The sequence below is a fragment of the Condylostylus longicornis genome, unplaced genomic scaffold (genome assembly GCF_029603195.1).
Source record: "Condylostylus longicornis isolate FDR11 unplaced genomic scaffold, ASM2960319v2 ptg000005l, whole genome shotgun sequence".
In the NCBI taxonomy this organism is placed as follows: Eukaryota; Metazoa; Arthropoda; class Insecta; order Diptera; family Dolichopodidae; genus Condylostylus; species Condylostylus longicornis.
In genome coordinates this window covers 948,746-971,185 of record NW_026577974.1, presented here as the reverse complement: position 1 = coordinate 971,185, position 22,440 = coordinate 948,746, and the positions used below count along the sequence as shown (strand labels likewise).

The following is a 22,440-nucleotide window of genomic DNA, read 5'->3' as shown; positions in this document are numbered from 1 at the left end:
CTGGCTAAACTAGAAGAGATAGAGCGATTTTAAGTGTTTTTTGTGATCACTGGGAATCCACAGAGTCCGCCAATATATGATAATAGGCTGTAGCAAAAATAGTTTTGGAGATATTTAAAAATATCTTTTGCAAAACTTTAAACGCGTTTTCTGGCTAAATTAGAAGAGATAGAGCGATTTTAAGTGTTTTTTGTGATCACTGGGAATCCACAGAGTCCGCCAATATATGATAATAGGCTGTAGCAAAAATATTTTTGGAGATATTTAAAAAAACCTTTTGCAAAACTTTAAACGCGTTTTCTGGCTAAACTGGAACAGATAGAGCGATTATAAGCGTTTTTTGTGATCACTGGGAATCCACAGAGTCCGCCAATATATGATAATAGGCTGTAGTAAAAATATTTTTGGAGATAATAGGCCGTAGCAAAAATATTTTCGGAGATATTTAAAAAAATCTTTTGCAAAATTTTAAACGCGTTTTCTGGCTAAACTAGAAGAGATAGAGCGATTTTAAATGTTTTTTGTGATCACGGAGAATCCACAGAGTCCGCCAATATATGATAATAGGCTGTAGCAAAAATAGTTTTGGAGATATCTAAAAAAATCTTTTGCAAAACTTTAAACGCGTTTTCTGGCTAAACTAGAAGAGATAGAGCGATTTTAAGTGTTTTTTGTGATCACTGACAGTCCACAGAGTCCGCCAATATATGATAATAGGCTGTAGCAAAAATAGTTTTGGAGATATTTAAAAAAATCTTTTGCAAAACTTTAAACGCGTTTTCTGGCTAAATTAGAAGAGATAGAGCGATTTTAAGTGTTTTTTGTGATCACTGGGAATCCACAGAGTCCGCCAATATATGATAATAGGCTGTAGCAAAAATATTTTTGGAGATATTTAAAAAAACCTTTTGCAAAACTTTAAACGCGTTTTCTGGCTAAACTGGAACAGATAGAGCGATTATAAGCGTTTTTTGTGATCACTGGGAATCCACAGAGTCCGCCAATATATGATAATAGGCTGTAGCAAAAATAGTTTTGGAGATATCTAAAAAAATCTTTTGCAAAACTTTAAACGCGTTTTCTGGCTAAACTGGAACAGATAGAGCGATTATAAGCGTTTTTTGTGATCACTGGGAATCCACAGAGTCCGCCAATATATGATAATAGGCTGTAGCAAAAATAGTTTTGGAGATATTTAAAAAAATCTTTTGCAAAACTTTAAACGCGTTTTCTGGCTAAATTAGAAGAGATAGAGCGATTTTAAGTGTTTTTTGTGATCACTGGGAATCCACAGAGTCCGCCAATATATGATAATAGGCTGTAGCAAAAATATTTTTGGAGATATTTAAAAAAACCTTTTGCAAAACTTTAAACGCGTTTTCTGGCTAAACTGGAACAGATAGAGCGATTATAAGCGTTTTTTGTGATCACTGGGAATCCACAGAGTCCGCCAATATATGATAATAGGCTGTAGTAAAAATATTTTTGGAGATAATAGGCCGTAGCAAAAATATTTTCGGAGATATTTAAAAAAATCTTTTGCAAAATTTTAAACGCGTTTTCTGGCTAAACTAGAAGAGATAGAGCGATTTTAAATGTTTTTTGTGATCACGGAGAATCCACAGAGTCCGCCAATATATGATAATAGGCTGTAGCAAAGATAGTTTTGGAGATATTTAAAAAAATCTTTTGCAAAACTTGAAACGCGTTTTCTGGCTAAACTAGAAGAGATAGAGCGATTTTAAGTGTTTTTTGTGATCACTGGGAGTTCACAGAGTCCGCCAATATATGATAATAGGCTGTAGCAAAAATAGTTTTGGAGATATTTAAAAATATCTTTTGCAAAACTTTAAACGCGTTTTCTGGCTAAACTAGAAGAGATAGAGCGATTTTAAGTGTTTTTTGTGATCACTGGGAATCCACAGAGTCCGCCAATATATGATAATAGGCTGTAGCAAAAATAGTTTTGGAGATATTTAAAAAATATCTTTTGCAAAACTTTAAACGCGTTTTCTGGCTAAATTAGAAGAGATAGAGCGATTTTAAGTGTTTTTTGTTATCACTGGGAATCCACAGAGTCCGCCAATATATGATAATAGGCTGTAGCAAAAATATTTTTGGAGATATTTAAAAAAACCTTTTGCAAAACTTTAAACGCGTTTTCTGGCTAAACTGGAACAGATAGAGCGATTATAAGCGTTTTTTGTGATCACTGGGAATCCACAGAGTCCGCCAATATATGATAATAGGCTGTAGTAAAAATATTTTTGGAGATAATAGGCCGTAGCAAAAATATTTTCGGAGATATTTAAAAAAATCTTTTGCAAAATTTTAAACGCGTTTTCTGGCTAAACTAGAAGAGATAGAGCGATTTTAAATGTTTTTTGTGATCACGGAGAATCCACAGAGTCCGCCAATATATGATAATAGGCTGTAGCAAAAATAGTTTTGGAGATATCTAAAAAAATCTTTTGCAAAACTTTAAACGCGTTTTCTGGCTAAACTAGAAGAGATAGAGCGATTTTAAGTGTTTTTTGTGATCACTGACAGTCCACAGAGTCCGCCAATATATGATAATAGGCTGTAGCAAAAATAGTTTTGGAGATATTTAAAAAAATCTTTTGCAAAACTTTAAACGCGTTTTCTGGCTAAATTAGAAGAGATAGGGCGATTTTAAGTGTTTTTTGTGATCACTGGGAATCCACAGAGTCCGCCAATATATGATAATAGGCTGTAGCAAAAATATTTTTGGAGATATTTAAAAAAACCTTTTGCAAAACTTTAAACGCGTTTTCTGGCTAAACTGGAACAGATAGAGCGATTATAAGCGTTTTTTGTGATCACTGGGAATCCACAGAGTCCGCCAATATATGATAATAGGCTGTAGCAAAAATAGTTTTGGAGATATCTAAAAAAATCTTTTGCAAAACTTTAAACGCGTTTTCTGGCTAAACTGGAACAGATAGAGCGATTATAAGCGTTTTTTGTGATCACTGGGAATCCACAGAGTCCGCCAATATATGATAATAGGCTGTAGCAAAAATAGTTTTGGAGATATTTAAAAAAATCTTTTGCAAAACTTTAAACGCGTTTTCTGGCTAAATTAGAAGAGATAGAGCGATTTTAAGTGTTTTTTGTGATCACTGGGAATCCACAGAGTCCGCCAATATATGATAATAGGCTGTAGCAAAAATAGTTTTGGAGATATCTAAAAAAATCTTTTGCAAAACTTTAAACGCGTTTTCTGGCTAAACTAGAAGAGATAGAGCGATTTTAAGTGTTTTTTGTGATCACTGACAGTCCACAGAGTCCGCCAATATATGATAATAGGCTGTAGGAAAAATAGTTTTGGAGATATTTAAAAATATCTTTTGCAAAACTTTAAACGCGTTTTCTGGCTAATCCAGAAGAGATAGAGCGATTTTAAGTGTTTTTTGTGATCACTGGGAATCCACAGAGTCCGCCAATATATGATAATAGGCTGTAGCAAAAATATTTTTGGAGATATTTAAAAAAACCTTTTGCAAAACTTTAAACGCGTTTTCTGGCTAAACTGGAACAGATAGAGCGATTATAAGCGTTTTTTGTGATCACTGGGAATCCACAGAGTCCGCCAATATATGATAATAGGCTGTAGTAAAAATATTTTTGGAGATATTTAAAAAAATCTTTTGCAAAACTTTAAACGCGTTTTCTGGCTAAACTAGAAGAGATAGAGCGATTTTAGGTGTTTTTTGTGATCACTGGTAATCCACAGAGTCCGCCAATATATGATAATAGGCTGTAGCAAAAATATTTTTGGAGATATTTAAAAAAATCTTTTGCAAAACTTTAAACGCGTTTTCTGGCTAAACTAGAAGAGATAGAGCGATTTTAAATGTTTTTTGTGATCACTTGGAATCCACAGAGTTCGCCAATATATGATAATAGACTGAAGCAAAAATAGTTTTGGAGATATTTAAAAAAATCTTTTGCAAAACTTTAAACGCGTTTTCTGGCTAAACTAGAAAAGATAGAGCGATTTTAAGTGTTTTTTGTGATCACTGGGAATCCACAGAGTCCGCCAATATGTGATAATAGACTGAAGCAAAAATAGTTTTGGAGATATTTAAAAAAACCTTTTGCAAAACTTTAAACGCGTTTTCTGGCTAAACTAGAAGAAATAGAGCGATTTTAAGTGTTTTTTGTGATCACTGGGAATCCACAGAGTCCGCCAATATATGATAATAGACTGAAGCAAAAATAGTTTTGGAGATATTTAAAAAAATCTTTTGCAAAACTTTAAACGCGTTTTCTGGCTAAACTAGAAAAGATAGAGCGATTTTAAGTGTTTTTTGTGATCACTGGGAATCCACAGAGTCTGCCAATATATGATAATAGACTGAAGCAAAAATAGTTTTGGAGATATTTAAAAAAACCTTTTGCAAAACTTTAAACGCGTTTTCTGGCTAAACTAGAAGAAATAGAGCGATTTTAAGTGTTTTTTGTGATCACTGGGAATCCACAGAGTCCGCCAATATATGATAATAGGCTGTAGCAAAGATAGTTTTGGAGATATTTAAAAAAATCTTTTGCAAAACTTTAAACGCGTATTCTGGTTAAACTAGAAGAGATAGAGCGATTTTAAGTGTTTTTTGTGATCACTGGGAATCCACAGAGTCCGCCAATATATGATAATAGGCTGTAGCAAAAATAGTTTTGGAGATATTTAAAAAAATCTTTTGTAAAACTTTAAACGCGTTTTCTGGCTAAACTAGAAGAGATAGAGCGATTTTAAGTGTTTTTTATGATCACTGGGAATCCACAGAGTCCGCCAATATATGATAATAGGCCGTAGCAAAAATATTTTCGGAGATATTTAAAAAAATCTTTTGCAAAACTTTAAACGCGTTTTCTGGCTAAACTAGAAGAGATAGAGCGATTTTAAGTGTTTTTTGTGATCACTTGGAATCTACAGATTCCGCCAATATATGATAATAGGCTGTAGCAAAAATAGTTTTGGAGATATTTAAAAATATCTTTTGCAAAACTTTAAACGCGTTTTCTGGCTAAACTAGAAGAGATAGAGCGATTTTAAATGTTTTTTGTGATCACGGAGAATCCACAGAGTCCGCCAATATATGATAATAGGCTGTAGCAAAAATAGTTTTGGAGATATCTAAAAAAATCTTTTGCAAAACTTTAAACGCGTTTTCGCGATTTTAAGTGTTTTTTGTGATCACTGGGAGTCCACAGAGTCCGCCAATATATGATAATAGGCTGTAGCAAAAATAGTTTTGGAGATATTTAAAAAAATCTTTTGCAAAACTTTAAACGCGTTTTCTGGCTAAATTAGAAGAGATAGAGCGATTTTAAGTGTTTTTTGTGATCACTGGGAATCCACAGAGTCCGCCAATATATGATAATAGGCTGTAGCAAAAATAGTTTTGGAGATATTTAAAAATATCTTTTGCAAAACTTTAAACGCGTTTTCTGGCTAAACTAGAAGAGATAGAGCGATTTTAAGTGTTTTTTGTGATCACTGGGAATCCACAGAGTCCGCCAATATATGATAATAGGCTGTAGCAAAAATAGTTTTGGAGATATTTAAAAATATCTTTTGCAAAACTTTAAACGCGTTTTCTGGCTAAATTAGAAGAGATAGAGCGATTTTAAGTGTTTTTTGTGATCACTGGGAATCCACAGAGTCCGCCAATATATGATAATAGGCTGTAGCAAAAATATTTTTGGAGATATTTAAAAAAACCTTTTGCAAAACTTTAAACGCGTTTTCTGGCTAAACTGGAACAGATAGAGCGATTATAAGCGTTTTTTGTGATCACTGGGAATCCACAGAGTCCGCCAATATATGATAATAGGCTGTAGTAAAAATATTTTTGGAGATAATAGGCCGTAGCAAAAATATTTTCGGAGATATTTAAAAAAATCTTTTGCAAAATTTTAAACGCGTTTTCTGGCTAAACTAGAAGAGATAGAGCGATTTTAAATGTTTTTTGTGATCACGGAGAATCCACAGAGTCCGCCAATATATGATAATAGGCTGTAGCAAAGATAGTTTTGGAGATATTTAAAAAAATCTTTTGCAAAACTTGAAACGCGTTTTCTGGCTAAACTAGAAGAGATAGAGCGATTTTAAGTGTTTTTTGTGATCACTGGGAGTTCACAGAGTCCGCCAATATATGATAATAGGCTGTAGCAAAAATAGTTTTGGAGATATTTAAAAATATCTTTTGCAAAACTTTAAACGCGTTTTCTGGCTAAACTAGAAGAGATAGAGCGATTTTAAGTGTTTTTTGTGATCACTGGGAGTCCACAGAGTCCGCCAATATATGATAATAGGCTGTAGCAAAAATAGTTTTGGAGATATTTAAAAAAATCTTTTGCAAAACTTTAAACGCGTTTTCTGGCTAAATTAGAAGAGATAGAGCGATTTTAAATGTTTTTTGTGATCACGGAGAATCCACAGAGTCCGCCAATATATGATAATAGGCTGTAGCAAAAATAGTTTTGGAGATATCTAAAAAAATCTTTTGCAAAACTTTAAACGCGTTTTCTGGCTAAACTAGAAGAGATAGAGCGATTTTAAGTGTTTTTTGTGATCACTGGGAGTCCACAGAGTCCGCCAATATATGATAATAGGCTGTAGCAAAAATAGTTTTGGAGATATTTAAAAAAATCTTTTGCAAAACTTTAAACGCGTTTTCTGGCTAAATTAGAAGAGATAGAGCGATTTTAAGTGTTTTTTGTGATCACTGGGAATCCACAGAGTCCGCCAATATATGATAATAGGCTGTAGCAAAAATAGTTTTGGAGATATTTAAAAATATCTTTTGCAAAACTTTAAACGCGTTTTCTGGCTAAACTAGAAGAGATAGAGCGATTTTAAATGTTTTTTGTGATCACGGAGAATCCACAGAGTCCGCCAATATATGATAATAGGCTGTAGCAAAAATAGTTTTGGAGATATCTAAAAAAATCTTTTGCAAAACTTTAAACGCGTTTTCTGGCTAAACTAGAAGAGATAGAGCGATTTTAAGTGTTTTTTGTGATCACTGGGAATCCACAGAGTCCGCCAATATATGATAATAGGCTGTAGCAAAAATAGTTTTGGAGATATTTAAAAATATCTTTTGCAAAACTTTAAACGCGTTTTCTGGCTAAATTAGAAGAGATAGAGCGATTTTAAGTGTTTTTTGTGATCACTGGGAATCCACAGAGTCCGCCAATATATGATAATAGGCTGTAGCAAAAATATTTTTGGAGATATTTAAAAAAACCTTTTGCAAAACTTTAAACGCGTTTTCTGGCTAAACTGGAACAGATAGAGCGATTATAAGCGTTTTTTGTGATCACTGGGAATCCACAGAGTCCGCCAATATATGATAATAGGCTGTAGTAAAAATATTTTTGGAGATAATAGGCCGTAGCAAAAATATTTTCGGAGATATTTAAAAAAATCTTTTGCAAAATTTTAAACGCGTTTTCTGGCTAAACTAGAAGAGATAGAGCGATTTTAAATGTTTTTTGTGATCACGGAGAATCCACAGAGTCCGCCAATATATGATAATAGGCTGTAGCAAAGATAGTTTTGGAGATATTTAAAAAAATCTTTTGCAAAACTTGAAACGCGTTTTCTGGCTAAACTAGAAGAGATAGAGCGATTTTAAGTGTTTTTTGTGATCACTGGGAGTTCACAGAGTCCGCCAATATATGATAATAGGCTGTAGCAAAAATAGTTTTGGAGATATTTAAAAATATCTTTTGCAAAACTTTAAACGCGTTTTCTGGCTAAACTAGAAGAGATAGAGCGATTTTAAGTGTTTTTTGTGATCACTGGGAGTTCACAGAGTCCGCCAATATATGATAATAGGCTGTAGCAAAAATAGTTTTGGAGATATTTAAAAATATCTTTTGCAAAACTTTAAACGCGTTTTCTGGCTAAACTAGAAGAGATAGAGCGATTTTAAGTGTTTTTTGTGATCACTGGGAGTCCACAGAGTCCGCCAATATATGATAATAGGCTGTAGCAAAAATAGTTTTGGAGATATTTAAAAAAATCTTTTGCAAAACTTTAAACGCGTTTTCTGGCTAAATTAGAAGAGATAGAGCGATTTTAAATGTTTTTTGTGATCACGGAGAATCCACAGAGTCCGCCAATATATGATAATAGGCTGTAGCAAAAATAGTTTTGGAGATATCTAAAAAAATCTTTTGCAAAACTTTAAACGCGTTTTCTGGCTAAACTAGAAGAGATAGAGCGATTTTAAGTGTTTTTTGTGATCACTGGGAGTCCACAGAGTCCGCCAATATATGATAATAGGCTGTAGCAAAAATAGTTTTGGAGATATTTAAAAAAATCTTTTGCAAAACTTTAAACGCGTTTTCTGGCTAAATTAGAAGAGATAGAGCGATTTTAAGTGTTTTTTGTGATCACTGGGAATCCACAGAGTCCGCCAATATATGATAATAGGCTGTAGCAAAAATAGTTTTGGAGATATTTAAAAATATCTTTTGCAAAACTTTAAACGCGTTTTCTGGCTAAACTAGAAGAGATAGAGCGATTTTAAATGTTTTTTGTGATCACGGAGAATCCACAGAGTCCGCCAATATATGATAATAGGCTGTAGCAAAAATAGTTTTGGAGATATCTAAAAAAATCTTTTGCAAAACTTTAAACGCGTTTTCTGGCTAAACTAGAAGAGATAGAGCGATTTTAAGTGTTTTTTGTGATCACTGGGAATCCACAGAGTCCGCCAATATATGATAATAGGCTGTAGCAAAAATAGTTTTGGAGATATTTAAAAATATCTTTTGCAAAACTTTAAACGCGTTTTCTGGCTAAATTAGAAGAGATAGAGCGATTTTAAGTGTTTTTTGTGATCACTGGGAATCCACAGAGTCCGCCAATATATGATAATAGGCTGTAGCAAAAATATTTTTGGAGATATTTAAAAAAACCTTTTGCAAAACTTTAAACGCGTTTTCTGGCTAAACTGGAACAGATAGAGCGATTATAAGCGTTTTTTGTGATCACTGGGAATCCACAGAGTCCGCCAATATATGATAATAGGCTGTAGTAAAAATATTTTTGGAGATAATAGGCCGTAGCAAAAATATTTTCGGAGATATTTAAAAAAATCTTTTGCAAAATTTTAAACGCGTTTTCTGGCTAAACTAGAAGAGATAGAGCGATTTTAAATGTTTTTTGTGATCACGGAGAATCCACAGAGTCCGCCAATATATGATAATAGGCTGTAGCAAAGATAGTTTTGGAGATATTTAAAAAAATCTTTTGCAAAACTTGAAACGCGTTTTCTGGCTAAACTAGAAGAGATAGAGCGATTTTAAGTGTTTTTTGTGATCACTGGGAGTTCACAGAGTCCGCCAATATATGATAATAGGCTGTAGCAAAAATAGTTTTGGAGATATTTAAAAATATCTTTTGCAAAACTTTAAACGCGTTTTCTGGCTAAACTAGAAGAGATAGAGCGATTTTAAGTGTTTTTTGTGATCACTGGGAATCCACAGAGTCCGCCAATATATGATAATAGGCTGTAGCAAAAATAGTTTTGGAGATATTTAAAAATATCTTTTGCAAAACTTTAAACGCGTTTTCTGGCTAAATTAGAAGAGATAGAGCGATTTTAAGTGTTTTTTGTGATCACTGGGAATCCACAGAGTCCGCCAATATATGATAATAGGCTGTAGCAAAAATATTTTTGGAGATATTTAAAAAAACCTTTTGCAAAACTTTAAACGCGTTTTCTGGCTAAACTGGAACAGATAGAGCGATTATAAGCGTTTTTTGTGATCACTGGGAATCCACAGAGTCCGCCAATATATGATAATAGGCTGTAGTAAAAATATTTTTGGAGATAATAGGCCGTAGCAAAAATATTTTCGGAGATATTTAAAAAAATCTTTTGCAAAATTTTAAACGCGTTTTCTGGCTAAACTAGAAGAGATAGAGCGATTTTAAATGTTTTTTGTGATCACGGAGAATCCACAGAGTCCGCCAATATATGATAATAGGCTGTAGCAAAAATAGTTTTGGAGATATCTAAAAAAATCTTTTGCAAAACTTTAAACGCGTTTTCTGGCTAAACTAGAAGAGATAGAGCGATTTTAAGTGTTTTTTGTGATCACTGACAGTCCACAGAGTCCGCCAATATATGATAATAGGCTGTAGCAAAAATAGTTTTGGAGATATTTAAAAAAATCTTTTGCAAAACTTTAAACGCGTTTTCTGGCTAAATTAGAAGAGATAGAGCGATTTTAAGTGTTTTTTGTGATCACTGGGAATCCACAGAGTCCGCCAATATATGATAATAGGCTGTAGCAAAAATATTTTTGGAGATATTTAAAAAAACCTTTTGCAAAACTTTAAACGCGTTTTCTGGCTAAACTGGAACAGATAGAGCGATTATAAGCGTTTTTTGTGATCACTGGGAATCCACAGAGTCCGCCAATATATGATAATAGGCTGTAGCAAAAATAGTTTTGGAGATATCTAAAAAAATCTTTTGCAAAACTTTAAACGCGTTTTCTGGCTAAACTGGAACAGATAGAGCGATTATAAGCGTTTTTTGTGATCACTGGGAATCCACAGAGTCCGCCAATATATGATAATAGGCTGTAGCAAAAATAGTTTTGGAGATATTTAAAAAAATCTTTTGCAAAACTTTAAACGCGTTTTCTGGCTAAATTAGAAGAGATAGAGCGATTTTAAGTGTTTTTTGTGATCACTGGGAATCCACAGAGTCCGCCAATATATGATAATAGGCTGTAGCAAAAATAGTTTTGGAGATATCTAAAAAAATCTTTTGCAAAACTTTAAACGCGTTTTCTGGCTAAACTAGAAGAGATAGAGCGATTTTAAGTGTTTTTTGTGATCACTGACAGTCCACAGAGTCCGCCAATATATGATAATAGGCTGTAGTAAAAATATTTTTGGAGATATTTAAAAAAATCTTTTGCAAAACTTTAAACGCGTTTTCTGGCTAAACTGGAACAGATAGAGCGATTATAAGCGTTTTTTGTGATCACTGGGAATCCACAGAGTCCGCCAATATATGATAATAGGCTGTAGCAAAAATAGTTTTGGAGATATTTAAAAAAATCTTTTGCAAAACTTTAAACGCGTTTTCTGGCTAAATTAGAAGAGATAGAGCGATTTTAAGTGTTTTTTGTGATCACGGAGAATCCACAGAGTCCGCCAATATATGATAATAGGCTGTAGCAAAAATAGTTTTGGAGATATCTAAAAAAATCTTTTGCAAAACTTTAAACGCGTTTTCTGGCTAAACTAGAAGAGATAGAGCGATTTTAAGTGTTTTTTGTGATCACTGGGAATCCACAGAGTCCGCCAATATATGATAATAGGCTGTAGCAAAAATATTTTTGGAGATATTTAAAAAACCTTTTGCAAAACTTTAAACGCGTTTTCTGGCTAAACTGGAACAGATAGAGCTATTATAAGCGTTTTTTGTGATCACTGGGAATCCACAGAGTCCGCCACTATATGATAATAGGCTGTAGCAAAAATAGTTTTGGAGATATTTAAAAAATCTTTTGCAAAACTTTAAACGCGTTTTCTGGCTAAACTAGAAGAGATAGAGCGATTTTAAGTGTTTTTTGTGATCACTTGGAATCTACAGATTCCGCCAATATATGATAATAGGCTGTAGCAAAAATAGTTTTGGAGATATTTAAAAAAAATCTTTTGCAAAACTTTAAACGCGTTTTCTGGTTAAACTAGAAGAGATAGAGCGATTTTAAGTGTTTTTTGTGATCACTGGGAATCCACAGAGTCCCGCCAATATATGATAATAGGCTGTAGCAAAGATAGTTTTGGAGATATTTAAAAAAAATCTTTTGCAAAAACTTTAAACGCGTTTTCTGGCTAAACTAGAAGAGATAGAGCGATTTTAAGTGTTTTTTGTGATCACTGGGAATCCACAGAGTCCGCCAATATATGATAATAGGCTGTAGCAAAAATAGTTTTGGAGATAATTAAAAAAACCTTTTGCAAAACTTTAAACGCGTTTTCTGGCTAAACTAGAAGAGATAGAGCGATTTTAAGTGTTTTTTGTGATCACTGGAAATCCACAGAGTCCTCCATTATATGATAATAGGCTGTAGCAAAAATAGTTTTGGAGATATTTAAAAAATCTTTTGCAAAACTTTAAACGCGTTTTCTGGCTAAACTAGAAGAGATAGAGCGATTTTAAGTGTTTTTTGTGATCACTGGAAATCCACAGAGTCCGCCAATATATGATAATAGGCTGTAGCAAAAATAGTTTTGGAGATATTTAAAAAAATCTTTTGCAAAACTTTAAACGCGTTTTCTGGCTAAATTAGAAGAGATAGAGCGATTTTAAGTGTTTTTTGTGATCACGGAGAATCCACAGAGTCCGCCAATATATGATAATAGGCTGTAGCAAAAATAGTTTTGGAGATATCTAAAAAAATCTTTTGCAAAACTTTAAACGCGTTTTCTGGCTAAACTAGAAGAGATAGAGCGATTTTAAGTGTTTTTTGTGATCACTGGGAATCCACAGAGTCCGCCAATATATGATAATAGGCTGTAGCTAAAATATTTTTGGAGATATTTAAAAAACCTTTTGCAAAACTTTAAACGCGTTTTCTGGCTAAACTGGAACAGATAGAGCTATTATAAGCGTTTTTTGTGATCACTGGGAATCCACAGAGTCCGCCACTATATGATAATAGGCTGTAGCAAAAATATTTTTGGAGATAATTAAAAAAACCTTTTGCAAAACTTGAAACGCGTTTTCTGGCTAAACTAGAAGAGATAGAGCGATTTTAAGTGTTTTTTGTGATCACTGGAAATCCACAGAGTCCGCCATTATATGATAATAGGCTGTAGCAAAAATAGTTTTGGAGATATTTAAAAAATCTTTTGCAAAACTTTAAACGCGTTTTCTGGCTAAACTAGAAGAGATAGAGCGATTTTAAGTGTTTTTTGTGATCACTGGGAATCCACAGAGTCCGCCAATATATGATAATAGGCTGTAGCAAAAATAGTTTTGGAGATAATTAAAAAAACCTTTTGCAAAACTTTAAACGCGTTTTCTGGCTAAACTAGAAGAGATAGAGCGATTTTAAGTGTTTTTTGTGATCACTGGGAATCCACAGAGTCCGCCATTATATGATAATAGGCTGTAGCAAAAATAGTTTTGGAGATATTTAAAAAATCTTTTGCAAAACTTTAAACGCGTTTTCTGGCTAAACTAGAAGAGATAGAGCGATTTTAAGTGTTTTTTGTGATCACTTGGAATCTACAGATTCCGCCAATATATGATAATAGGCTGTAGCAAAAATAGTTTTGGAGATATTTAAAAAAATCTTTTGCAAAACTTTAAACGCGTTTTCTGGCTAAACTAGAAGAGATAGAGCGATTTTAAGTGTTTTTTGTGATCACTGGGAATCCACAGAGTTCGCCAATATATGATAATAGGCTGTAGCAAAAATAGTTTTGGAGATATTTAAAAAAATCTTTTGCAAAACTTTAAACGCGTTTTCTGGTTAAACTAGAAGAGGTAGAGCGATTTTAAGTGTTTTTTGTGATCACTGGGAATCCACAGAGTCCGCCAATATATGATAATAGGCTGTAGCAAAGATAGTTTTGGAGATATTTAAAAAAATCTTTTGCAAAACTTTAAACGCGTTTTCTGGTTAAACTAGAAGAGATAGAGCGATTTTAAGTGTTTTTTGTGATCACTGGGAATCCACAGAGTCCGCCAATATATGATAATAGGCTGTAGCAAAAATAGTTTTGGAGATAATTAAAAAAACCTTTTGCAAAACTTTAAACGCGTTTTCTGGCTAAACTAGAAGAGATAGAGCGATTTTAAGTGTTTTTTGTGATCACTGGAAATCCACAGAGTCCTCCATTATATGATAATAGGCTGTAGCAAAAATAGTTTTGGAGATATTTAAAAAATCTTTTGCAAAACTTTAAACGCGTTTTCTGGCTAAACTAGAAGAGATAGAGCGATTTTAAGTGTTTTTTGTGATCACTGGAAATCCACAGAGTCCGCCATTATATGATAATAGGCTGTAGCAAAAATAGTTTTGGAGATATTTAAAAAATCTTTTGCAAAACTTTAAACGCGTTTTCTGGCTAAACTAGAAGAGATAGAGCGATTTTAAGTGTTTTTTGTGATCACTTGGAATCTACAGATTCCGCCAATATATGATAATAGGCTGTAGCAAAAATAGTTTTAGAGATATTTAAAAAAATCTTTTGCAAAACTTTAAACGCGTTTTCTGGTTAAACTAGAAGAGATAGAGCGATTTTAAGTGTTTTTTGTGATCACTGGGAATCCACAGAGTCCGCCAATATATGATAATAGGCTGTAGCAAAGATAGTTTTGGAGATATTTAAAAAAATCTTTTGCAAAACTTTAAACGCGTTTTCTGGCTAAACTAGAAGAGATAGAGCGATTTTAAGTGTTTTTTGTGATCACTGGGAGTTCACAGAGTCCGCCAATATATGATAATAGGCTGTAGCAAAAATAGTTTTGGAGATATTTAAAAAAATCTTTTGCAAAACTTTAAACGCGTTTTCTGGCTAAACTAGAGGAGATAGAGCGATTTTAAGTGTTTTTGGTGATCACTGGGAATCCACAGAGTCCGCCATTATATGATAATAGGCCGTAGCAAAAACATTATTGGAGATATTTAAAAATATCTTTTGCAAAACTTTAAACGCGTTTTCTGGCTAAACTAGAAGAGATAGAGCGATTTTAAGTGTTTTTTGTGATCACTGATTTTAAGTGTTTTTTGTGACACACTTTTTTATAACTGATACACTTAACTACTTAGCACGCTCTCTTCTACTTTGGCGGTGTAGTTTAATAAATTTGATAAATTTTATCGGGCTGAAACTTTATCATACATATACGTTATGTATGTTCTAGTTTCTGGCGACAATGAATGAATCTTTCTCTTTTTAATGAATGAATTTGTTTCGTGATCCCAACTTGTTTAAAACTAATTTTCTCAAAATTAAGGAGAAAAAGTGAATAAAAATATAGTCGCCAAAAATTTGGGTCCTCTTCGGAATAATTTCAATTTGTTTCGAATAATTTCGAAAATAAGAATATAGTGACTACCTTACCATTTTCTTAAATTACTTTTTAATTAATTTAGAAAAATTATTAAATATTTAGAATCGCTAGTTGAAATCGAATAAAAAATTGTATGAACATCTTAAAAATCGAATTTCATTATTATTTTAAAATTTTTTTTATTGTTATATGTCAAGCAAAAAAATAGATCTACTTAATAAATCAATTAGCACCAATAAAATAATTAATTTTAGTACACTTGTTGAATTAAGAGTTAGAAAATACATATGTATATACATATGTATGTCTATATAGTTGGATAACACAAGTAACAAGAGGTATTTTTAGCCGATCGTGTAAATAAATCGCCTTCTATTCATATTTGCTAAGTACATGTAAGCACATGTGTCTATAATTGAAGTGCCTAATAATTATGAAAAAAAAAAAATATTTACGATACGGTGTTGTGTAGAAGTGCAAATGTAATAATATTTAGCTAAAACAAATAAGAAAATTAGTAATTACATAAAAATTTAAGCCTCAGCTACAAAAATGTTATTTTTTTTTTATTTTTCTTCAATTCTTACGTATTTACAAAGAATAACACGTAAATTTAAATATAATTCTTAAGAATACACTTGGTGTCATTGCAAAAACAATTTTTTTTTTCCTTTCTTCTTTGTTTAACTACATCCTCCTCATAATCTTTATTCGTAATGACATTAAAAGCTGTTAGAAAATGCAACGTTTGTCTAAAATTTTTATATAGCTCTTATTTATATATAAAATTTTTATGGCTCGAAACAAAAACAAAAATCTTCAGGAAATTAGTATTAAGTTTTAAGTGTGGTAAAAATGTTCTTGTACAATTTTTTTGAAATGCTCTTCTCTATATATTATGTGTGAGTATTAGATATACAGTATGCTCCCGTGCACATGGCGCTCTACGTGGGTATTGTAAATGCGAGAGTATATTTGTATATATATAAAAGTATAAACTATTACATGCACTTCTAAAACTATGTACGAAACTATTTTGATAAAAATTATATTTGTTTTATAAAAACTTTTATTGATCGTTGTTTTTTTTTAAATTTTTGCTTTTAGATGGAAATCAAATAAATCGATTTTTAATAACAAATTACTTTATTTTTCTCAAAATATAAGTGAAAAGTTTTTCAACATAAATAGAACGTGCAAGAGAAATTTAAAGGAATTTTTATGTTTATTTGTCAAGTACAGAAAAAAACGAAAGCAGAAAGAGAAATAGAAACTGCTGTTAAAAAGTGTGCCATATAAATTAAAGCATTTTTCTCTTTAAAAGTGTTAAAATAATTTAAAGTAATTGATTTTTTTTTCTGAAGCAGAGAGTAGATTAATAATTTATTGCAGAACTGTTATTTAACTTAAAAATATGCATTTTGTAGGTTGTTTTTTTATTTGTAGACAGAGTTCATTTCAACTATTTCCGGTCATGATATAATTAATAAAAGTAACTATTGTAATTTTATCAAACTGGTTATTTTTGTCTTATACTGTGAATCGTAACCTGTTATTCTGAAATGTAAATGCTCTATAGAAATTGTTTTAATATTGTCTTATTTATCATGTTCTTACATACTGTCTTAAACATATGTTTTAACACAACCCACCTCTGCTTATTGTTAGGTACTAAACTTCTTTCATTAAATTATTTCTTATAAATTAAGAAACATTAATTTTCAGGTCAATTTTTAAAGTTCAAATTATTATTGTGTAATCAAAGTCGTTAGAAATATTTTATATAAATTTTGGCAATTATTTTTCCTATTTTATTACACTTAACCTCCTTTTTAGTCAAGTAATTTTTTTATAATACTTAGAATTTATAAAAACAAAATGGCAACCAGTTGATTCTGATTAAAATTATTTATAGCACTTGTAATGGTTGATCTCAAAAGTTGTTTTAAAAGTAAATAGTGACGGATTTTAAATTTGAAAATGAAAATAATTACGCTTGTTTTTGAATAAGTAGTTAGTGCAACAAATGTAATGTTGTTGTATGGCGACGTGAAATTTTTTGACATATTCATCGAACATTAACAAATTAACAATGAGTAAGAGAGCATACAACAATTACAAAATTTACTACCACCTCGTCGGGTTAAAAGTTAAGCATTTTTTATTAGTTTATATTTGTTATAAGAAAAATTTATGACAACTTATGACAAATCTGTCATTATAAGTATTAATATTGAAAAATTACAGTAACTTGATGTGTATTTAAGCGCCACATGCATTTATACAGATATGTTACAGCAATTTTGGACATCTTTTTCTTTAATTAAATGTCATAATCCCAAATTAAATTTCATTCGAATCAATAAAATTTTTAATTTTCACTACTCTTTAAATACTCTTACTTAAAAATCAATTACATATATGATTTGCATTCAGAAAAGTTTTATAGCCACTGTACGTGCGATTTAAATTTGTAATTAATTTCTGTTTACCAACACTTTCATTCCAATAAAGGTTGATTTTTCGAAAAATAAAAAAATTTAAAAAAAAAACAAATGCAAGTGCAAGTGCAAAACTGTAAATAATTTAATATTTTTAAAAGTTGGTCCACAATTACCGTTTACTGACGATATTTTTTCTGCTTTTTTTTCTTCTTTTTTTAATTTACATCAATTCAACTTAATTACTAAATTATTAAAGTTGTAACAAACAGGAAAAAATTCATTTTTTTCCATTTTAAATTGGATTTATTTTATTTTTTTTTATTGGGGCAAATGATAATTTTTGAATTTTCATGTTATTAAAAAAATTATCTTGATTCGTGTATTTTTAAAATTTTTTTTTTATTTTCCTTTTATTTGCCTTCGAGTTGTTTTGCCCTTTGAGTCTTCATTAAATTACGTAAATCTTCATATACGTATACATATTTTAATAACAATCCCTTATTATATTTTCAAATGATAATCTTATACTTATAAATTTGGCATAAATGTGTATATAAATGTGTGTTTGAATAGTCAGCAGTTGGCTCCAGTGGTGAATTCATAAGTTTATTTCAATTTCGATTGTAGACGTTGTAAATATTTTACGTATTTAAATAACATACGTATTTGAAATAACATCTTTCAAAGAAAACCATTGTGCTATTGAATTGTGTGCTTTGAAGTGTACCAGAAAGAGACTCATGAGGAGCGGGACTTTGTTATGTCGAACAGGAGGGCCATTCTTGGAACCTTCTTGTTTGATGTACTGGGATCCAAACTGCTAAAGAAATGTGTTGATACTCGTACTCTCGGCGTTCTGACTAGGTACGACAAGGTAACTTTGATGTGGGTGCCGGGACATTATGGTATAGACGCAAATGAAAAAACTGATGGTCTCACCCAGAGTGCTGAGGCCAACAGTCAGGCGCGCCGTGCATGATTGGAAGGAACGGTCATAGTTAATCATTGGAAAAATTTCCGCTTGGTTCTCCAGATTTGAGGTCATTGCCCTCACCATCTGAAAAGTATAGACAAGGCAGAGGGAGATCGAGATATCTGCCGTCTTTGCATGGAAGAGAACGAAACAGTGGAGGACTTATTGCGTGAATGCAAAGCGGTGGCTCGCCTACGAATGAATTACTTCGAAAGGGGTTTTCCCACGCCAAGGTGTTTCTTTGTATGTTTTCCTTATAATTAACTTAGTTTTATAAAAATGTTAAATCAGGCTTCAGCCCTTTCGAGTAAACATATTTTTGACTAGGTCTAAATTGACCTAGTAAATCACGTAATTAATACTAAACAATTTTGCGAACATCTAATTTTTTCATGATTTTTTTGGCGCAGTTTTTAAGCTCTAAAATATCTTAGTGTTCTTTCGCTTTGCAACACTGTTTAATGTTTATTTAAGCATATATCGTAATTTTGCAAAATTTTGATTACAATTGAAGTCAATTCTATACAAAAATGCAAGTAAATTGGTAAAAATAATCGTTTCAATTTTTATTTCAAAGAGGTACAAAAACAATATTTTCTTTTTTTAAATAAAAATTCCGGATCAAAAAGTATAATATTGTAGCAATTGTTTTTTAACTTAAAACCAGGAGTCTGACCAAGAAGGGTTGGTTTTACTTTAATAAAAACGAATAAAAACAGGAAAAAAAATTCTTTTGTGTTAAATGAAAATTTTTTAATCTTGATAATCCTTTGTTTTTTTCTCTCTTTAAATTCTAACGACATTTGAATATGGCTGTAAAAGAATTCCTATTTTGTTATAATTTAGTTTACAATACCTAAGTTGATAAAAATGGAGTTTATAAATGAAATTTAAAGTGCTGTAATAATTACGGCCTTATATTTTCTTTTGTTGGTCAGTTGGAATTAGGCTGTATAACACTTTTTGTTTTGTGTTCTCTGTAAAACACTTTTGCCATTTTTACCTTAAAAACATATGACAATACACTCAATTTTATAATACTTTTATAATTCAAGGTTTCTATCGCCGGTCAATTCTGTGTTTTTATAAAAATTTTAATAAATCACTTACCCTATTATTGAGATGAATATCGAAATGAATAAATTATTATTGTGATTGTCTGTTATTATTTTTCTTTTCTGTGTATATTTCCGATTTACTTTTTTAACTTAATTTTCACATACAATAATTATATTCTTTATTCAGAATATGTGTATAAACTTCATGTCGACTATACATACATACTGTACCTAGTTTAAAAAAAAATATTTAAAAATTTAATTTTTTTTAATTCATTCTTTTTTTATTCATTGTTTCAGCACACCAAACGTACTGGTTTTGTATTACGTGATGTTAAAAATTGTGAATCAATTTCCGGTCATATGTATCGTATGGCAATGATGACATTCCTATTAGATGGTACCGAAGGATTAAATCAAACAAAATGTATGGAATTAGCATTGGTACATGATTTAGCTGAATGTATTGTTGGTGATTTAACACCATTCTGTGGTGTTACTAAAGAGGATAAAAAACGAATGGAAATGGAAGCTATGGAAAAAATTTGTAAATTAATTGAACCAAGAGGCAAAAGAATGTGGGAACTATTTGTGGTAAATATTAGTTTTTTTTCTATATTTGCTTATGTGAGAACATTCATATATGTACTTACATACATATGTATATACAAATATATTTTTGTTTGCTGTAAATAGTCTATGTTAAAAGCAGTTAAAATTGTAAGTCACTTTCAATTTGAACAAAAAGGATATTAAATATTTTATTGTATATTACGTTTATATGTCGAAATGTGTATGTATGCATTGCTTTTCTATTTATTGTAAATGAACATTTTTAAAGAAATGAAATTTTTAATATTTTAAAATTATTTTTACTTTAAAAATAATAAAGTTGTCAGATATTTTGAAATTTAAATTAAAATTGTTTAACAATAGCATCATTTTTTTTTTGAATTCTTTTGTAAGTTCACAAATATTGGAAAGAATAGAATTAAAGTATTTTTCTCATTTTTATTATGCTGAGGGACTTTTTCTAAACTTAATTTACACATATACTTCAAATATTTATATTACCATAATTATTGTGTTCAATGTATGTAGTAGCTCTAAAGTTTTATTAGCTTTTAATGATATCTCGGAGAACTGATATCTCACAATTTTAATCTAGAGAAGAAAAGTGAAGAGTTGATTCAATTTTAATTTAATTAATGCAAAATTCATTCATACCTTAAACATTTAATTCAAATCCTTTTTTTGTTATTTTAGGAATACGAAAGTGGTGAATCACCTGAATCAAAATTTGTTAAAGATTTAGATCGTCTTGATATGGTTTTACAAGCTTTCGAATATGAAAAACGTGATAATTGCCTAATGAAACATCAAGAGTTTTTTGATTCAACAGATGGAAAATTTGAGCATAGTTTCGTTAAAAAATTAGTTAAGGAAATTTATGATCAACGTAATAAATTAGCAAATGAAACAGGTTGTACACCAGATATGTATCCTCAACCAACATTTTTACATCAAAATGGTCATCATCAAAATGGTTTATCAAATGTTGTTAACGGTGAAATACAAACACCAGTTTTAACAACATCAAGTACAACAAATTCTTCATCTTCACCAACAACATCATCATCGACAACAACGGATTTGGACCAGCAAAAAGCAACTAATGGACGATGATAAATTTTTGTATAATAAATATTTGTATGTACATATATGTATATATATATACAAATATATATATATATGTATATATACCTCTATATTATTTAATATTTATATACAAATTATGTGTATTAATAACGAAATAATAACGTTATAAGAAAAAAAAATTTATTACCAAATTATGAATTCAAAAAAAAAATATGCGAATTAATATTTATAATTTATTTATTAAATTTATAGCTAAATGAATTTTAATTTGAAAAATATAATTTTGTTTTAAAATTTTATGCAAAAAAATTAAAAAAAAAAGTATAAATTTTTACATTTCAATACTTTAATTAAATTTTGTAATTAAAATAAAATTTCTAAAGTCATAAATGCTATTGCTCTTACAGTCACTTATTGATTTAAAAACTTTCTATTAAAAATATTAATATTCCGGAAATAATTAATATTAAGAATAATGAACCTCAAAAATCAAAATAATTATTTTCACAGTTTTCAATTAAAGATTTTATTATGTCACCATTAAATTTTATTTAATTCTCAATTAAATTAAGCCGAGATCAAATTAAGGATGGCAAACACTAAACAAAAAGAGGCAAGCAAGCTACGTTACTTAAAATAAAAAGAAACCAACATTCAAATTAAAAAAAAAATATACTTATATACTTACTACTATACGTTTTCGTTCTTTATGTTTTGTAAAATATTTTCTTCTTCACAATATCAAAATTTTTAGGCAGAAAAAAAGTAAAATAATTTCAAAAAATAAAGTAATAACGCTTCAAGTAAAGATTTTTGAATAAATGAAAATTATATTTTATTATAAAATTATTTACGAAAAAATAAAACTAAAAAAAAAAACAAAATGCGAAAAATATTAGAATAAATAGAAAAAATGAATAAATATTTAATTTTAAATAAATAAAAATTTAATTTAAAGTTTTTTAATTTATTTAACTAGCATATTATTAAAAAATTTAAATTATGAACTTATTGTAAGAAATTTTTTAGATATTTGTGAAGTTTTTTAAATGTAGATTTTGTTAATATTAAAATTATTACTTTTAATTTTAATTTTTTATCCAAATATTTAATACTGCTTGGCTACGAAATTAGCCCAGGAGTATTCTGCTGGGTTCATTTCAACTGTTTTATTTATCAGTAATGATAAATAAATTCGACTTAATGTAACA

General features: G+C 30.4%; 1 protein-coding gene across 1 annotated transcript in view; it reads left to right on the top strand.

The window, feature by feature from the left end:
• Positions 1-22,178, top strand: part of LOC129615499 (myb-like protein D) — a 49,393-nt gene extending 27,215 nt beyond the window's left edge. Inside the window, exons 2-3 of the mRNA XM_055530762.1 lie at positions 19,871-20,164; positions 20,837-22,178. Of these exons, the coding sequence (XP_055386737.1) occupies positions 19,871-20,164; positions 20,837-21,256 (714 nt within the window). The 3' untranslated portion in view covers positions 21,257-22,178. The remainder of the gene's footprint in view (positions 1-19,870; positions 20,165-20,836) is intronic.
• The last annotated feature ends 262 nt before the right edge of the window (positions 22,179-22,440 follow it).